This window comes from Carassius gibelio, chromosome A11 (genome assembly GCF_023724105.1).
Source record: "Carassius gibelio isolate Cgi1373 ecotype wild population from Czech Republic chromosome A11, carGib1.2-hapl.c, whole genome shotgun sequence".
NCBI lineage: Eukaryota > Metazoa > Chordata > Actinopteri > Cypriniformes > Cyprinidae > Carassius > Carassius gibelio.
In genome coordinates, this window is record NC_068381.1 from 15,219,706 (window position 1) to 15,236,243 (window position 16,538).

The 16,538-nt window shown below is 39.0% G+C and overlaps 1 protein-coding gene across 1 annotated transcript in view; it reads right to left on the bottom strand.

Annotated features, from left to right (window-relative positions):
• The window catches only part of LOC128022442 (inactive N-acetylated-alpha-linked acidic dipeptidase-like protein 2), a 174,122-nt gene extending 157,877 nt beyond the window's left edge, over nucleotides 1-16,245 (bottom strand). Inside the window, exon 1 of the mRNA XM_052610035.1 lies at nucleotides 16,069-16,245. Within this exon, the coding sequence (XP_052465995.1) occupies nucleotides 16,069-16,093 (25 nt within the window). The 5' untranslated portion in view covers nucleotides 16,094-16,245. The remainder of the gene's footprint in view (nucleotides 1-16,068) is intronic.
• Nucleotides 16,246-16,538: the final 293 nt, after the last annotated feature.

A 16,538-nucleotide genomic window follows, 5' to 3' on the forward strand; every position in this document is an offset into this window, starting at 1 on the left:
ATAAAACTAAAGACTTTTTGGAGTTATGAAGGATGCAGTACTACTCTATAGGTACTCAAGATTAACAGGATATTGAGTGAAAACGAGCATTTCACCCCCCCTTTAAAGTATCGGTTCAGGCACTGTTTAGGAGTACCGTTTTAAAAGTATCGAAAAGGCACTGGACCCTACTTAAAAGTTATTATTTCTCACTGGCTCATTTACCAAATGAGTGCTTTTTCTTCGTCCTCCACAAATTAAGCTACTGTAGGTAGTTCGGTAGCGAGACGTTTGAATAAATTAGCGTTTTCGATTGACGATGTGATTGACAATGTTGTGATAGGCTTTACCAACTTTGTAACTCGTTCCCCCCCCCCCGAACACTGGACATAGCAGACGTATGTACCGAATACAAGAAGCTATCAATCAAGAAGGTATCAGGATTATGACTTATTTTTCAGTTTTAGTTTTTGATTAATCACTTGGAATAATCATTCATTTTGACAGCACTATAATGTTTATTGTAAATAGACAGCCATACAAGTGTAATTGTTACTAAGCCTGCACCAATGTTCTTGTCCATTGCCCTCGCAGATTCCTGCAGCTAAGTTTGGATGTACATTTACATTCCATTAAGGGTTATTGATGACATACCTCTAAAGTTTGACTTTTTGCACCATAACAATACTTATTGGCAACTAGTCATCATATCTCTAGTCCTTTAATGTATTTGCATTGTACTAAAGTGCGTTCATTTTAAATGGGCATATATGCGGCTGATGAAGACCTGAAGGTCGAAACGTTGCTTGATTAAATTCCTCTGGAGCAGTAGTTTTCAGTGTTCAGACTTCACTTCTTTATTTGTCTATATCATTCAGTTGTCTTGCACCTGCGTCCTAATTGGATGTTTGGGATGTGCACACCATTTTTGTATTTTCATATATGCGGCTGAAACAGGAAGCCTAGTGCATCCCAAATTTTTCAACATGAACATTTTAATATAACATTATAGTCATTATGGCCTATGGCCTTTAGAAAAATGTTTTTTTGAGGAGGTGGGGTAGTGTACAATAGGCCCCTGTGGTGCGGCCTAAGCTTTTGTTCTTAATGGCATTTTTTCCCCCTTACATTACTTTTACTTTTATACTTTAAGTAGTTTTTTAAACCAGTACTTTTACACTTTTACTTGAGTAAAAAGCTTGAGTTGATACTTCAACTTCTACAAAAGTCTTTTTAAACCCTAGTATCTATACTTCTACTTGAGTAATGAATGTCAGTACTTTTGACACCACTGCATCCAGATGCCTAAATGCATTGAGTTGCTGCCATGTGATTGGCTGATTAGCAATTTGTGTTACAAAGTAAACTGAACAGGTGCACCTAATAAAGTGGATGGTGAGGGTATATTTATAATATTCTGAGAGTAAATACTCATTAAGATGTGTTCACTCACATTTATTCCAGTTACAATAAAATATGTCAATAATACTATTTACTTCACATCACAAAACATTTTTAAAGTCATTAAATTTAAACTTCACTTCAGATTCACAAAATCATCATGACCACATTAATTTGTTTTCAAATCATCATCCTATTTGTTAGATTTAAAGGTGCCATATAATGCTAAAATCACTTTTATAAGGTGTTTAAACAAAGTTGTGTGGCCGCAGTATGTGAAAACGTTGGGATGCACCAACGAACACAGGAGTCTCCAGAGACCGCTAATGACACAGTGGTTACATTTAATTTTCTAAAAGAAATGTCCCAAAAAAAAAAAAAAAAAAACGGAAAAGTCTTATACTTTGTGCTAACATTTTACACCAGACTCGACTGCCTCACAAACGAGGGTAAGTTCAGCACTGGAGTTGTGCAGAGATTACTTCTGGAAGAGGGATTGACACCAATGCTTTGTGCGCAAATGTCCAGACTACATACAAAGTAAGCATCACGCATCGATTTTGGTTTTCCAAAAGAGATTATTGGCTCGCTTTTGCTAATTTTGCTAATGCTACCATTGTCAATGCCTGTTTTCACTAATGCTGCCTTCACGTGCTACCAGAATGATTGCGAATAGGAATGTGCTAGTTAAAACTAGCGTTTGGAAGCAATGTGTGAGTTCTGTAACAAGGTTACTGTAACACTGGTATGACCGCGAGCATGAGCTCAAGAAAACTCCTCACTACTCTGAGAAGGAACAAAACCCTCCTGCGGACATGAAAACCAACCCACTGCAACAGTGTTAAAGTAACCAAATTTTGCGGGAAAATCACAGACTTGGCAACACTGGAATGGAGGCGGGAACAGCAACTCATTTTCATTTAAAGGGGACATACACATAAACAGAGTGTTTTAGATCATACCCTAAATGTGGCAATTTTAAGAAGCTATGAAAAAGCTAGGGCCAACACGGTTACTCTGTGAACTACTGCCAGTGGATAGCAAACATCTTGTGTTTCTGGAATTATCCTATAAATATTTATGAAGCCCGTCAAAACAGCATTTATGTTTCCTTGGAACAAGTAACGACAGCCTGAGTAGAGCATGTCAACCCCAGTGGTGAAGGCCCAGGTAATGCTCGGGACACCGGAAAGAGCATGCAGTGAAAAGCAAGTGTAATGGCACCTTTGAGAACATGTCAGAAGTTTCTTGGCCTTACTCCAACAAGAATCCAACAGCATGGATGGTTTCCCCTCCATAACAACACGATATGTACCATGGGCATCTCATGGATGTCACAAGCTGTAAGACCTACAGCAACTTGCCTATACAGAGCACACTGTACGTCAAGTTAAATAATCTGCTGCACTGAGAGAGAGAGAAACAGAAGAAAAAGATATATATATATATATATATATATATATATTTTTTTTTTTTTTTTTTTTTCAGTCTACTACTGGCAATTAAAAGGAATAGATAGAGAGAGAGAAACAGAAGAAAAAGATATATATATATATATATATATATATATATATATATATATATATATATATATATATATTTTTTTTTTTTTTTTTTTTTTTTTTTTTTTTTTTTTTTTTTTTTTTTTTTTTCAGTCTACTACTGGCAATTAAAAGGAATAGATATTGTATCCACATGAATTAAGCACAACTAAAATAAATGCAATGGCACAGCGGAAGAAGAAGAAGAAGAAGAAGAAGAAGAAGAAAAGAATACAGATGTCTTTGTGCTCAGTGCTTATTTTCTTGTTCTTTTGTCTTTGCAGGGTGTGAAGTACAGAAAAAAAACATACAGGAAATAAGAAGAGAGACATCTCAGAGTTTTGTCCTGCTTACCTGTCATCACTTCTGACATGACCTTGTCAGTATCCCTTGTTAGAAAGCATGAACCTAGCTGTCAATCATGTTGCATAGACCTAACAAAGATGAGTCCAATAGAATGTTTGCAGCTAATAAAAACATATATCCTCCATCTTCATACAGCACCTCACAAAACACTCCAGATACAAAGAGTTTGATCATAGAAATATCTTGCCAAAAGAGTAAATTATATGTCTAGAGAAACCCCAGCTTTCAAATTCTGACAGTTTTTGCAAGGACAATGGGTTTTACAATGCTAGAGCTGATGCATTTCAATTCCGAAGCTTCTCAGAGCTACACATTGACAAAACTTGCAGAGACATGTAATCATTACCCTACAAAGATTATTCTGCATTCATATGAGGTGAAACACAACCTAAGCCCTTGGCAGAAATAGGCTATGCAACAGAAAGCATCACCAGGACCAAGATTCCATGGAAAAGTACAATTTTCATATGACATATGAATAAAATATGCATCCTCAGGGGTACATGCTACATGTCTCGCAGGTCTCATTCACATTAAATTCTAAAATATACAGGCATTTCCAGTAGGTCGGACAAGTCCACAGTGATATGGGGCAGATGTGTTTTTTCTCTGCAAGGTGAATGTTAGGGTTTAAATACTACTAGTTTTACTAGTGACTCCCACAAGCAATTTCTGTTAAGACAACACTTATGCATGTTTCATGTTTGTCCCGTAAAGGGAAATTGAAAGAAAAGAAAAAAAAAAAATTGAGAGAAATTAGATATTATTTGTAGTACCGAGTTAACTTTTCTAGTACAGACAGCTGACCAAAAGAGCTCCTTCTGGCAGGTACCTTCATACAAAGGTTGGGTTCCAGCAAACAAACATTATAATACTTTGCATAGACACTAAAACAATTAATACAAATATATAAATAGCATCTAAACTGTGAACACTTCATATACAACTTCAGAGATGCCCCATATTAATGTACAAATCTTCTGTAATTAATGAATAAATATAACTAGAAATACTAATGAAACAGTCTGAAACTGTGCACTATGGATAAATCTGGTGCACTATTCTGTTCGCCATTCTTTATAAAGAGGGAAAGCACCAGTGAAACTAATGCTGCCCAGCGGTAAGTCTGTGAATAAGGTGTTATTTGTGCATTTAGATCAATGTACGCAGGTGAGACAGACACCGAAGCAATGAAGAAAAAGCCAAATCAAAAAGACAAATCACTTGTTGCAAAAACACATTGGCCCCAAAGCATCCAATCACTTACCCACGTCCATTACATTCTCCACGAAGAAGAGGAAACGGACAGGGAGCATTCCTTTGAATGACTTGAAAGCAAAATCAGGGCTATTGAGGAAATCTATCACACTAAACTACACACAGAGATATTGTATCTGCCTGTATTGGCTGAAATGCTGAATCAGACACATTTGCTATACAGGCAATCCAGCTTGTACTATTTCAAATGGATTATGGCCAGAATTCAAATAATTAAAGCTGGAATTAGACTAACACTCATTCATTGTAATTCTAGGGAAATGCAGAAAAGAGGAATGTTTGTCTTCTACAGAGGCACTAATGCAGCTAATGGAGGCAGCGGATGCGAACAAACATCCTGTTTTGTAGGTGTAAATGAATAGTGTGGTAAACTGGAGCATAAAGCACAATCTCTATCTAAGACCAGGTGATCCGGAGATTCAAAGTTTTTCTACCTTATCTCATAGGTCTCTATTACAAACAGAGATTTAAACTGGGAATTTGAGAAGATGCACTTATGGCCTCAGGGTTTTATAGGATATTGTCGACGCCAAGTATTCCTTGAAAAACAAACAGGAAAAAGCCATTGTTTAGCTAATTAGTATCATGGGGCACCAAAGGAAGAGAGTTGGTTTTTCAAACACCTAATCCAGCAAGGGCAAAGAATTCACTGTTGATGGCATGTGCAAACAACTTCAAAGAAAAGATAAGTATTTAGTCTGTGTGTATCTGGTACTGTGCAATTGTTAAACAGAATAATTTATCAAGGCAAAGAAATATACAGTGTAAACTAAAAAAAAACTCTCCAAAAGCCTTAAGGTGCCTTGTTTGAAGTGCTCAAAGCAAGTGCGTCAACAGAGATGCAAAGATTGTATATGCGTGTTTGTTAACCCTATTTCCAGGAAGCCACAGGCTTGTGCATGATGAACTGTGTTCGTGTTGTGATACATTTCCCTTGTTAATGTCTCCTTTGAAATAGTATATGTTAATACACAGTTACATACATTTAAAAATACCCACATATATACATTACGTACACAGTTTGTATTTTTCCTAAAAGCTGAAAGATTATGCCAGGTTTGCAATCAAGTAAAGTGATCTCTGGATGGATGTCTAGCTACCAGAGAGCACAAACTGCCATCCGCCCCAATTTGCAAAATGACAAACTCAAGCATGTTTGACCAAACAATGAAACAGTGACCTTGAATCCCATTTAATCTGAAGGTCGTATTCCCGGCTCAGTCATCTGCCAAAGAACACACTGCGGTCGCCTCTCACCGTGATTTAGAGAGTGTTTGATCTTTGCCATTCGTGACAAATTGACACTGGCACATTAAATGGCAATGCGAAACATGACATTGGGCTTCGTTCTTCCAAATACATGTATCCTCTCTGAGATGAAGCTAGTCCACATATACTGCTTAGTATTTTCAATACCCTCATTAGACAATATGAGCCTGTAATCAGACAGCATTGGGTTGTTCGAGACTCAGTAATGAAGGTTGAATGTCTAATTTGGTATCCAGCCTGGTTTATCAAACAAATTAGGTTCAAGTATTGATTTGTATAACCAGGTTTGATGAGAAGGCAATAATGAAGACAAAACAGAAGAGGTGTCCATAGTCTAACCCAATTCCGTCCAATTTCAGCAGTTGATATCGTCTGTGAATATTTATTAATGATCATAGATAGACCAATGATCAAAGAGGACAGCACATCCATGGTCTACATTGCCCAAGGCCTTGTTTCTTATCAAGTTCCTCTTCTTTAAAGTCACTCAGAGCCAAGGAGAAAGTGTCTATATATATATATACAAATATATGTATACAGATCAGTCATTATCTTCCTATATTGCCACAAACAGAAGTCACAGTTTGGTGCAAATTAGGTCCTTCCTATCTGTAACCAACTGATGTATGGACACAGAGTCTGTAAAACATCAAAGGCAAACACATAAAATAACAAAGGAGTTTTTGATTCAGCAAAACCAAGCTCTAGGTATTTTTATTATTCTTTTTAACAAAAAGATATCATGCACTCGGGTAATCATGCACAAAGACAGAAGAAGTACGCACACGGCAGTCAAGACACACAGGCTGTTGACTCAGATGTTATGTGTTGAGCAGGTGATGTTTTAATTGACCTTCATCTCACGGTGCTCACAAGTGACTAGAATTTCAGGAGTCTGACGAGAGATCGGTCAAGCTCATGTGTCTTCTAGTCAGAGCATACAGTACACATCCCAGAATTGTCAGAGCAGTTGTGACAGCTCAGCCCAACACATCACTGTCTTGCATCCTATCACTTAAAAAGCTCCTACTTAAATAGACTGGGGAGTTTATTTATATTTCGTGAACGTACTCTTAAATATGTTCAGGGCCATTTGGCAATGTGAGGAGGCTGGCGACCCTAACCATCTGGTTAGTAGGCACCCGCCCCATTCTACTCTTGCCCTGCATTACAGAACCCTGTGTTTCAATCCACTTCAGTGCTCCAGCTACCTGGCAGTCGTCTCCCTCAGACCTTGCCAACAGATGGCTCTGCAACAGGTAATAATGACCCAAGACAAACTCTTAAATTGATTATGCCATCATTAGGACATAAATACAAAGTATCAGCCCTGCAGAGTGGAAAGATAGCTCAGAGTCAACAGGCACTCACATCAGGGACAGATACAGATTCTGAAGTGCACAAGATGGGGGATGGAAATAAAGGAAGATGAATACAGACTGACTGACCTAGCTCACAACGGACCCATTGAGAAACCAATAAGAGAATAATTAGTAATCCGAATCAAAATTCTAAACTTCCTAATAAAAAAATAAAAATAAAAATAAAAACTTGAAATGGGATGTGAACACAAAGTGGTGTTAATGGTGGCCCTGTGAATAACCAATAAGTGCCTCTTGCCCCTCATTGAAATGCAAAATGGTATTGGACTGTCTACTTGGGTATGAATCTGGGCTGTTAGCCAAAAGGTTATTAGTTTGAACCCAATATGAAATGACCCAAGGTTTCTCTAGAAGGATTGAACAGTAATTTTCCTTTGGAAAACAAAAGTCCCTTAAAACAACTATTTCAGGGATACCTAATCCTGCTCCTCGAGAGCCAGAATTTCCTGCAGTTGTTACCTCCAATCCTAAATACTGTATGCACAACCATCATGTTCTTCAGGATTGGTAGAAACTTCCAAGCAAGTGTGTTGGGGCTATTCTGGGGGACATCAGCTGTCCAATAACAGGACTGGACACCCCTGAATTACTTGGGACTACTAACTACCCTGTATTATAAAACAATGATAGATACTTTGTGGTGTGAGAGGGCTCTGTGGGGAACAAACAGCTTTTCTTTATCACTCTTCTAAAGGCTCTTGTGTCACAGCTCTCTCACTATTCATACTACTAAAGATCGAGAATGATTCAGGGGATGGTCATTTTTCAGAGCACTACACATGACTTTAATCACGGGGGATGTGGGGGGGTCCTCCTGCTTGGAAAGCCATGATTTGAAGCTCCAGCTTCAGGTGCAGTGACCTCCTCTCTGGGTGAAGAGTGTTGGATCATTTAAAGAAATCTATATTCTCTTGCCATTCATTTTGCTGCAGGAATGAAGCATTTACCCAGAGGGAGAAAGAGATAGCTCTCTCAGCAAATAGTCCCTTTGAAGCCACTACCTGCATACAAACCAACATGAAGTATTTTTTATTTTTATTTTTTTTTCTGAAGGAAATGTTTGCATGTGTGTCATTCGTAACCTGACAATGTAACCTTTACCACATACTCTTTTTCCACCTATAACATTTTTCCCAGTCTAGTCAAAATTAAAGATGCAGTATGTTTAAAGGGTTAGCTCTCAGACCCCCCATAGACAGTAATATAATTACTATGATCAAGGACCATAAACATAGCAAGAAGATCAGTAAAATAATCCACGTGACATAAAGGGTTCAACAGTAATTTTACGAAGCAAAACAATTTTTGTATGGACTGTTAATTTCATGAGTTAATTAATTTCAAAGTGCATACAATTTAAAAAAAATGTTTTTCAATATTAATATTTTTATGATTTTATTTGTTTAGTACACATTTATCATCCGGGAGAGAGAGTAGCTTTACTGTTATTTCAGCTCTACAGTATGCAGTTAGTATACAGTTAAACGAGACCAAGGTTCTCCATGCCCAAGGTTCTACATAGACAAAAAACAAAGGACTGTAAAGAACTAAACTGGACATCATTAAATTATATTAAATAGGCTAAGTGAAGGTTAAATAAGAACTTTAAACGTAAAACACAGACTACGCTGGAATATATAAAGTGCATGTGTGTATACTGAGAGAACAGAGCAGACAGCAAAAATGTGCATAATTGTTTGTGCAGAGGTAGATAATAGATAAGGAGTCTGATGTCTTGGAGGAAGAAGCTACCATGCAATCTGACTATGAGGGCCCAAATCAGTGTTGCCAGATGTACCATAATTATCGTATTTGTACGTATTTGTAAATAACTCTTTTGACTCATGTACGATAATTTTCATCCAAATACAATATTTATAATTCTCAGATGTCCTCACTATCCGCTGCAGGGTATCGCGATCTGCAGTGGTGCAGTTACCACACCAGACAGTGATACAGCAGCTCAGGAAGCTCACAATAATCCCTCTGTAGAAAGTGGTGAGGATGGGGCATGGGAAATGTGCTTTCCTCAGCTTTCGTAGGAAGCACAGATGCTGCTGTGCCTTTTTTGCTACAGTGTTGGTGTTGAGAGACCAGGTAAGGTTCTCTGCTAGTTGAACAACAAGAAATTGGTCTTAAGCAGGGACTGTTTTTTCTGTGCCCTCCTAAAGTCAACAACTATATCTTTTGTTTTGCCCACATTCAGGGACAGTTTGTTGACTTTACACCACACTGTTAGTTGGAGCACATCCTCTATCTATGCTGACTCATCTCCTTTGCTGATGAGACCTACACAAGTCATGTAATTTGCGAATTTGATGATGTGGTTTGAGCTGTGCATGGCAGCACAGTCGTGAGTCATTCTGAGGAATGATCCTGTTGAATGCTGAACTGAAGTCTGTCAAAAGTATTCTTAAATAACTGCCTTTATTTTCTAGGTGGGTGAGAGCCAGATGGAGTGAAGTGTTGATAGCGTCATCAATAGAGGCTTTGGGGTGATACGCAAACTGAAGAGAGGAGACTGTGTTGGAGACTGTGTCGTCTCTTGCTGATGTAACCAGTAATAGGGCTGTCACTTTTTATTTGATATTTGAATATGAGTACTGCGTTTGAGCTCCATCACTATATTCTTTTCATTGACTATTTTTAACTTAAAAATCAATTTTATACATCATTATTTCCATTTATATAACGTGTGAATATATCCTCTATTGTATTCTACAACAAAAACAATCAGAGCGCCTCGCTATCACTAGTTTTATTTTGATCTCCCGGGTCCGCTATTAGCTTTAAGCCCGTTAGCATCAGCAAGCGTGGTTGCTGCTAACTGCGCTCACATTGCTAAAACTCTATTCACACACATTATCACTGCTGTACTCACTGTTACTTGCTTTAATGGCGGATGAATGTCTCCACTCTGTGCAGCTCGAGCTTGAGGCCGTGGGGAAGCAGATTTGCGACCTGGAGGTAAAGCAGGCCCAGCTGAGAGAGCGGAGAGCCACACTGGAATCATCCCGGGCTGACGCTCACAAGTCCGGGGTAAGTATACAGCATGCTGTTAACAGTCCCACCACGTCTACTCCGTGTTTTTCTCTGCACAGTCCCGGTGCACCCAGGACGCGATCTTCCCAGATGTCCTTCACTGCGACGCCGGGACACCACGGACCCTGGGTGCATCCACAGCGGAGGACGCAAGCCGGGTCCCGGGCGACGACTTCTCCCCCTCCTGCCTTCGAGATCTCCATCCGGAAACGCTTCGCTTCCCTCCGCGAGACAGGACGCGACGCTGTGATCATCGGAGACTCCATCATCCGACACGTAAGTGCTACGTTAGCTGAAGGTAAAGTGCACACTCATTGTTTGCCTGGTGCTCATGTTCTCGATGTTTCTGCGCAGATACCCGCGATCCTGAAGGCCGACTAGAGCCCCAGAGCGGTTGTGCTTCACGCCGGGGTTAACGACACCACGCTGCGGCAGACAGAGACGCTGAAGAGGGACTTCAGCAGCCTGATCGAGACGGTTCGCAGCACGACGCCCGCGGCGACGATCGTCTTGTCAGGACCACTGCCCACGTCTCGACGAGGACACGAAAGGTTCAGTATACTTTTTGTTTTAAATGAATGTTTGTTGTCATGGTATAAAGAACAGAAACTGCTATTTGTTAATAACTGGAATCTTTTCTGGGAGCGTCCTAGGCTGTTTCGTGCTGATGGATTACACCCCAGCAAAATCGGAGCGGAGCTGCTTTCTGACAACATCTCCAGGGCACTTCGCTCCATGTGACAAGTAAGTCAATTCTCAAATAACCATTATGATGAGTTTTGTTCCACCCGCTTAAATGATAAAATTACTTGCACTGTAAAAACTATTAAGACTGTGTCTGTTCCCCGAATAGTGAGGTCAAAATATAAATATAATGTAGGATCTAGAAAAAATCTTATCGCAATTAAACCAGAAAAATGTAAAGTAAATGAACAAAACCAATTTTAAAAGTTTGGGGTCATACATATTAGATCACTCACACCAAAAGCAGTTATTGTAAATTAAATTATCACAGATAATAGTTTTGATGTACTCTGCTTGACTGAAACCTGGCTAAAACCAAATGATTATTTTGGTCTAAATGAGTCTACTCTACCAAACTACTGTTATAAGCATGAGCCCCGTCAGACTGGTCGTGGCAGAGGTGTTGCAACAATATATAGTGATATTCTCAATGTTACCCAGAAAACAGGATACAGGTTTAACTCTTTTGAAATACTTATGCTAAATGTTACACTGTCAGACATGCAAAATAAATCTAATGTATCTCTTGCTCTGGCTACTGTGTATAGACCACCAGGGCCGTATACAGAATTCCTAAAAGAATTTGCAGATTTCCTCTCAGACCTTCAAGTTACAGTTGATAAGGCGCTAATCATGGGAGATTTTAATATTCAAAATTAATATTAATATATCTTGCGTTTACTGACCTAATAAACTCTTTTGGAGTCAAGCAAAATGTCACCGGGCCCACTCATCGTTTTAATCATACACTAGATTTAATTGCTGCTATAGATATTGTACCTGAAAGTGATGATATTACAGACCATTTCCTTGTATCGTGCATGCTGCGTATAACTGATATTAACTATATGTCTCAGCGATACCGTCTGGGCAGAACTATTGTTCCAGCCACCAAAGAAAGATTCGCAAATAACCTGCCTGATCTATCTCAACTGCTATTTGTACCCAAAAATACACATGAATTAGACGAAATTACTGACAACATGGGAACTATTTTCTCTAATACATTAGAAGCTGTTGCCCCCATCAAATTGAAAAAGGTTAGAGAAACGTACTGTACCATGGTATAACAGTAATACTCACTCTCTCAAGAAAGTAACTCGTAGTCTTGAACGCAAATGGAGAAAAACTAAATTAGAAGTTTTTAGAATTGCATGAAAAAACAGTATGTCCAGCTATAGACGGGCTCTAAAAACTGCTAGGGCAGAGCATATACACAAACTCATTGAAAATAACCAAAACAATCCAAGGTTTTTATTTAGCACAGTGGCTAAGTTAACAAATTACCAGACGTCACCTGATTCAAATATTCCACCAACGTTAAATAGTAATGACTTTATGAATTTCTTCACTGATAAAATAGATAACATTAGAAATACAATAGCGAATGTAGATTCTACAGCGTCTAACACTTCAGTTTCATCCATCGCACCCAAAGATAAACTGCAGTGCTTTACAAATATAGGACAGGAAGAGCTAAATAAACTTATCACTGTATCTAAACCAACAACATGTTTATTAGATCCTTTACCCACTAAATTACTGAAAGAGCTGTTACCTGTAGCCGAAGAACCGCTTCTCAATATCATTAACTCGTCGTTATCTTTAGGTCACGTCCCAAAACCATTCAAGCTGGCGGTTATCAAGCCTCTTATTAAGAAACCAAAACTAGATCCTAGTGTACTGGCAAATTATAGGCCTATTTCAAATCTTCCATTTATGTCTAAAATTTTAGAAAAAGTTGTGTTTGCTCAATTGAGCACCTTCCTGCATAAAAATGATCTGTATGAAGAATTTCAGTCAGGGTTTAGGCCCCACCATAGCACAGAAACTGCACTTGTTAAAATTACAAATGGCCTGCTCCTTGCGTCAGATCAAGGCTGCATCTCATTTCTAGTCTTACTTGATCTTAGTGCTGCGTTCGACACCATAGATCATGACATACTCATAGATCGATTACAAAACTATTCAGGTATTCAAGGGCAGGCTCTAAGATGGTTTAGATCCTACCTGTCCGATCGCTACAATTTTGTTTACTTAAATGGGGTGTCATCTCATTTATGATCAGTAAAATATGGAGTGCAACAAGGATCCGTCCTAGGTCCCCTTCTATTTTCAATATACATGTTGCCCCTTGGTAATATTATTAGAAAATACGGAATTAGCTTCCACTGTTATGCTGATGATACTCAGCTATATATCTCAACAAGGCCAGATGAAACTTCCCAATTATCTAAGCTAACAGAGTGTGTTAAAAACGTAAAAGATTGGATGCCAAATAATTTTATCCAATTAAATTCGGATAAGACAGAGATATTAATTATTGGACCAAATAAACACTACACAAAATCTTGTAGATTACAATCTGCAACTAGACGGATGTACTGTTACTTCCTCTACAGTCAGAAATCTGGGTGTTATATTAGACAGCAATTTGTCTTTTGAAAATCATATTTCCAATGTTACAAAAACTGCATTCTTCCATCTTAGAAACATTGCCAAGCTACGAAACATGTTATCTGTTTCTGATGCAGAAAAGCTAGTTCATGCATTTATGACCTCTAGACTGGAGTATTGTAATGCACTTCTATGTGGTTGTCCTGCTTCGTCAATAAACAAGCTACAGGTAGTCCAAAATGCAGCAGCTAGAATCCTTACGAGGTCAAGAAAATATGATCATATTACCCCAATTTTACAGTCTCTGCACTGGCTACTTATTAAGTTCTGTATCAGTTACAAATTAGCATTACTTACCTATAAGGCCCTAAATGGTTTAGCTCCTGCGTACCTAACTAGCCTTCTACCACCCTACAACCCATCACGCACCCTAAGGTCACAAAACGCTGGACTTTTGGTAGTTCCTAGGATAGCAAAGTCCACTAAAGGAGGTAGAGCTTTCTCACATTTGGCTCCCAAACTCTGGAATAGCCTTCCTGATAATGTTCGGGATTCAGACACACTCTCTCTGTTTAAATCTAGATTAAAAACACATCTCTTTCGCCAAGCATTCGAATAATGTATCTTTTAAATTATGAGTGTAGTTGCATCTGATCAAATGTGCATTTTTATTCATTAGCTTGGGTTAAACTAATTTTACTTTGTTGGATCAGCAGCTATGCTAATGATGTCTCTATTTTGTTTCTATGTTTTGCCACGGGATTAACATCCCGTGGTAACTAAGATTTACACAAGCTCCAGTCTGGATCCAGAACACCTGAGAAGAGATGATGCTGACCCTCAGAGGACCCCAGATGATGCTAACCTTGAATCAACAAACGGAACTAACAATCATTGCTAAATGTGCTAAACTGCATCATATAATAACTATTAATTACTAATATCGATAGTTCATCGTCTAGCTGACTACGTCTTGTATTATTATTATTATTATTTTTTATTTTTTATAAAATCCTGTCAAACGTGCACAAACTACTAGCTACTACTAAATATTGTAGAAACATAATTTTCTGTAAAGTTGCTTTGGAACAATTTGTATTGTAAAAAGTGCTATACAAATAAACTTGAATTGAATTTAATTGAATATGCATTCGGACATGACGTGAAATATCCGTAATCGAACTATAAGTAAAATATCCGGTTTTTAAAATGCAATGTGTAGAGCATTTTTTACAGTCTATGATTAGACCGTTTGTTTTTTTTATTTAATTCTTTGAAATCTTATCCAGTAGAGGGCACTCTAGACGTATTGTAGCGTAGGCCCATGACCAAATCAAGTGAATAAAAGCTAGTAGCCAGGCACGTCTGTGCGCTCTGAACGTTATCCACCGCGGGGAACATTGTAAATGCTGCTGTTTAAGTTGTCACGTTATTGTTTGTGTCTGTTCTGAATCGTTTTTATTTTTTTATTTAGCCTAATGTTGTGGGATATGCATAGTGGCGCTTCATATACATTGATATTCTAAGTTGATAAACTGCTGTTTCAAACAATAAGTAAAAAAATAATAATAATCCAGGTAATACTATGCCTCACTGTTAAACATTTGTGATTGAATCTCCATTAGGGGCCGTTCACATATCGTGTCTTTTGCACACTCAAGTTCGTAATTTCCAACGTAGGCGCATGGTATGCGCGCTCATTAACGCATCCGCATTAGCATCCGCACCTCATCGAGTTAAAAACATCTAAACTTTTCAGAGAGCCACAAGCGGGTCATGTGAGAAGAACTAACCAAGCGACGCACCTAGCGTTTTCCATGCATTTTTAAGCACGATATGTGAACGGACCCTATCACGTCTTTTGCGCACTCATGGTCGTTATTTCCAATGTAGGCGCACAGTATGCGCGCTCATAATGGAAGTGACGCGGTCGCACCGCATCTAGTTAAAAACATCAGATATTTGAATATATTCGAATACATTGCATGATATTCGATATCTGTTTGAATTTCATTTTTCTCAAAAGTTACAGCCCTAGTCAGTAACTGTTGCTGTATATTCCTCCAAGTTTAGAGAGTCATCCATTGTTGGAGCCTTTCTAAACATCTGCCAATCAGTGCTCAAAACACTCCTGAAGAGCAGAGATGGCTTCTGGTTGCCAGGTTTTTACCTGCTTCAGAGCTGGTCTGTTGCGTCTGACAAGTGGTCTGTATTTTGGGATCAACATAACAGAGATTTGATCTGAGTAGCCAAGGTAGGGGCTGGGCTCTGCCCGGTAGGCACTGGGAATGTTTGGGTAAACAAGATCTAACGCGTTTGCTCCTCTCATTGCAGAAACCACATTCCAATGGAACTTTGGGAGAACTATCTTGAGATTCACATGATTGAAATCTCCCGCGACAATAAACAGTCCATCAGGGTGTGCATTCTGCAGTTTGCTAATAGCCCCATGTTGCTCACCGAGTGCATTGCTAGCTTAAGCGTTAGCGCTTGCACTAGGAGGAATGCACACACGGATGGACACTGTTGTGAATTCTTGTGGTAAATAAAAAGTTCTACATCTGATAGTCACAAACTCCACCAGTGATGAGCAGTGACTACAGACTAGCACAGAGTTCTTGCACCATTTAGTGTTGATGTAGACAAACAAGCCACCTCCACAGTCTTACCGCTCATGTTTGACTCTGTAGGCATGAAACGTGATGAGACTGTTGAGCTGAATGGCGGCGTCTGGAACTCTGTCGCTAAGCCATGTCAGTGGAAGTTGAATGTACTCCATCTTATTGTCCAAAGAGCAAACCATATTGAGATTGAGAGCAGGAGATGGGAGAGCCGGCCGGCTAGGGTTTGTTTTTAGCCTAGCATGGACCCCTGCTCTCTTACTTTGCTTATGCTTCCTCACACTGCTTTTGGCATCCCCTATCCCAGCCACAGGCATTGTATGCCCACAGCAAGTCGAGATTGCATAGTTTCTCTCTATCAGGACACTTGAAACTGCAGTTTATGAGTGGTTTCTGTATTTCAGTATTGTCAGATGATGAAAGGTGTGGACAGTGGATGGTGCAGTCCATAGAACTGTCTAAAATCACAGAAATAGCATATTTTGGGTCCGGAGCGGCCGCTGCGAGCTGCTGTTGCA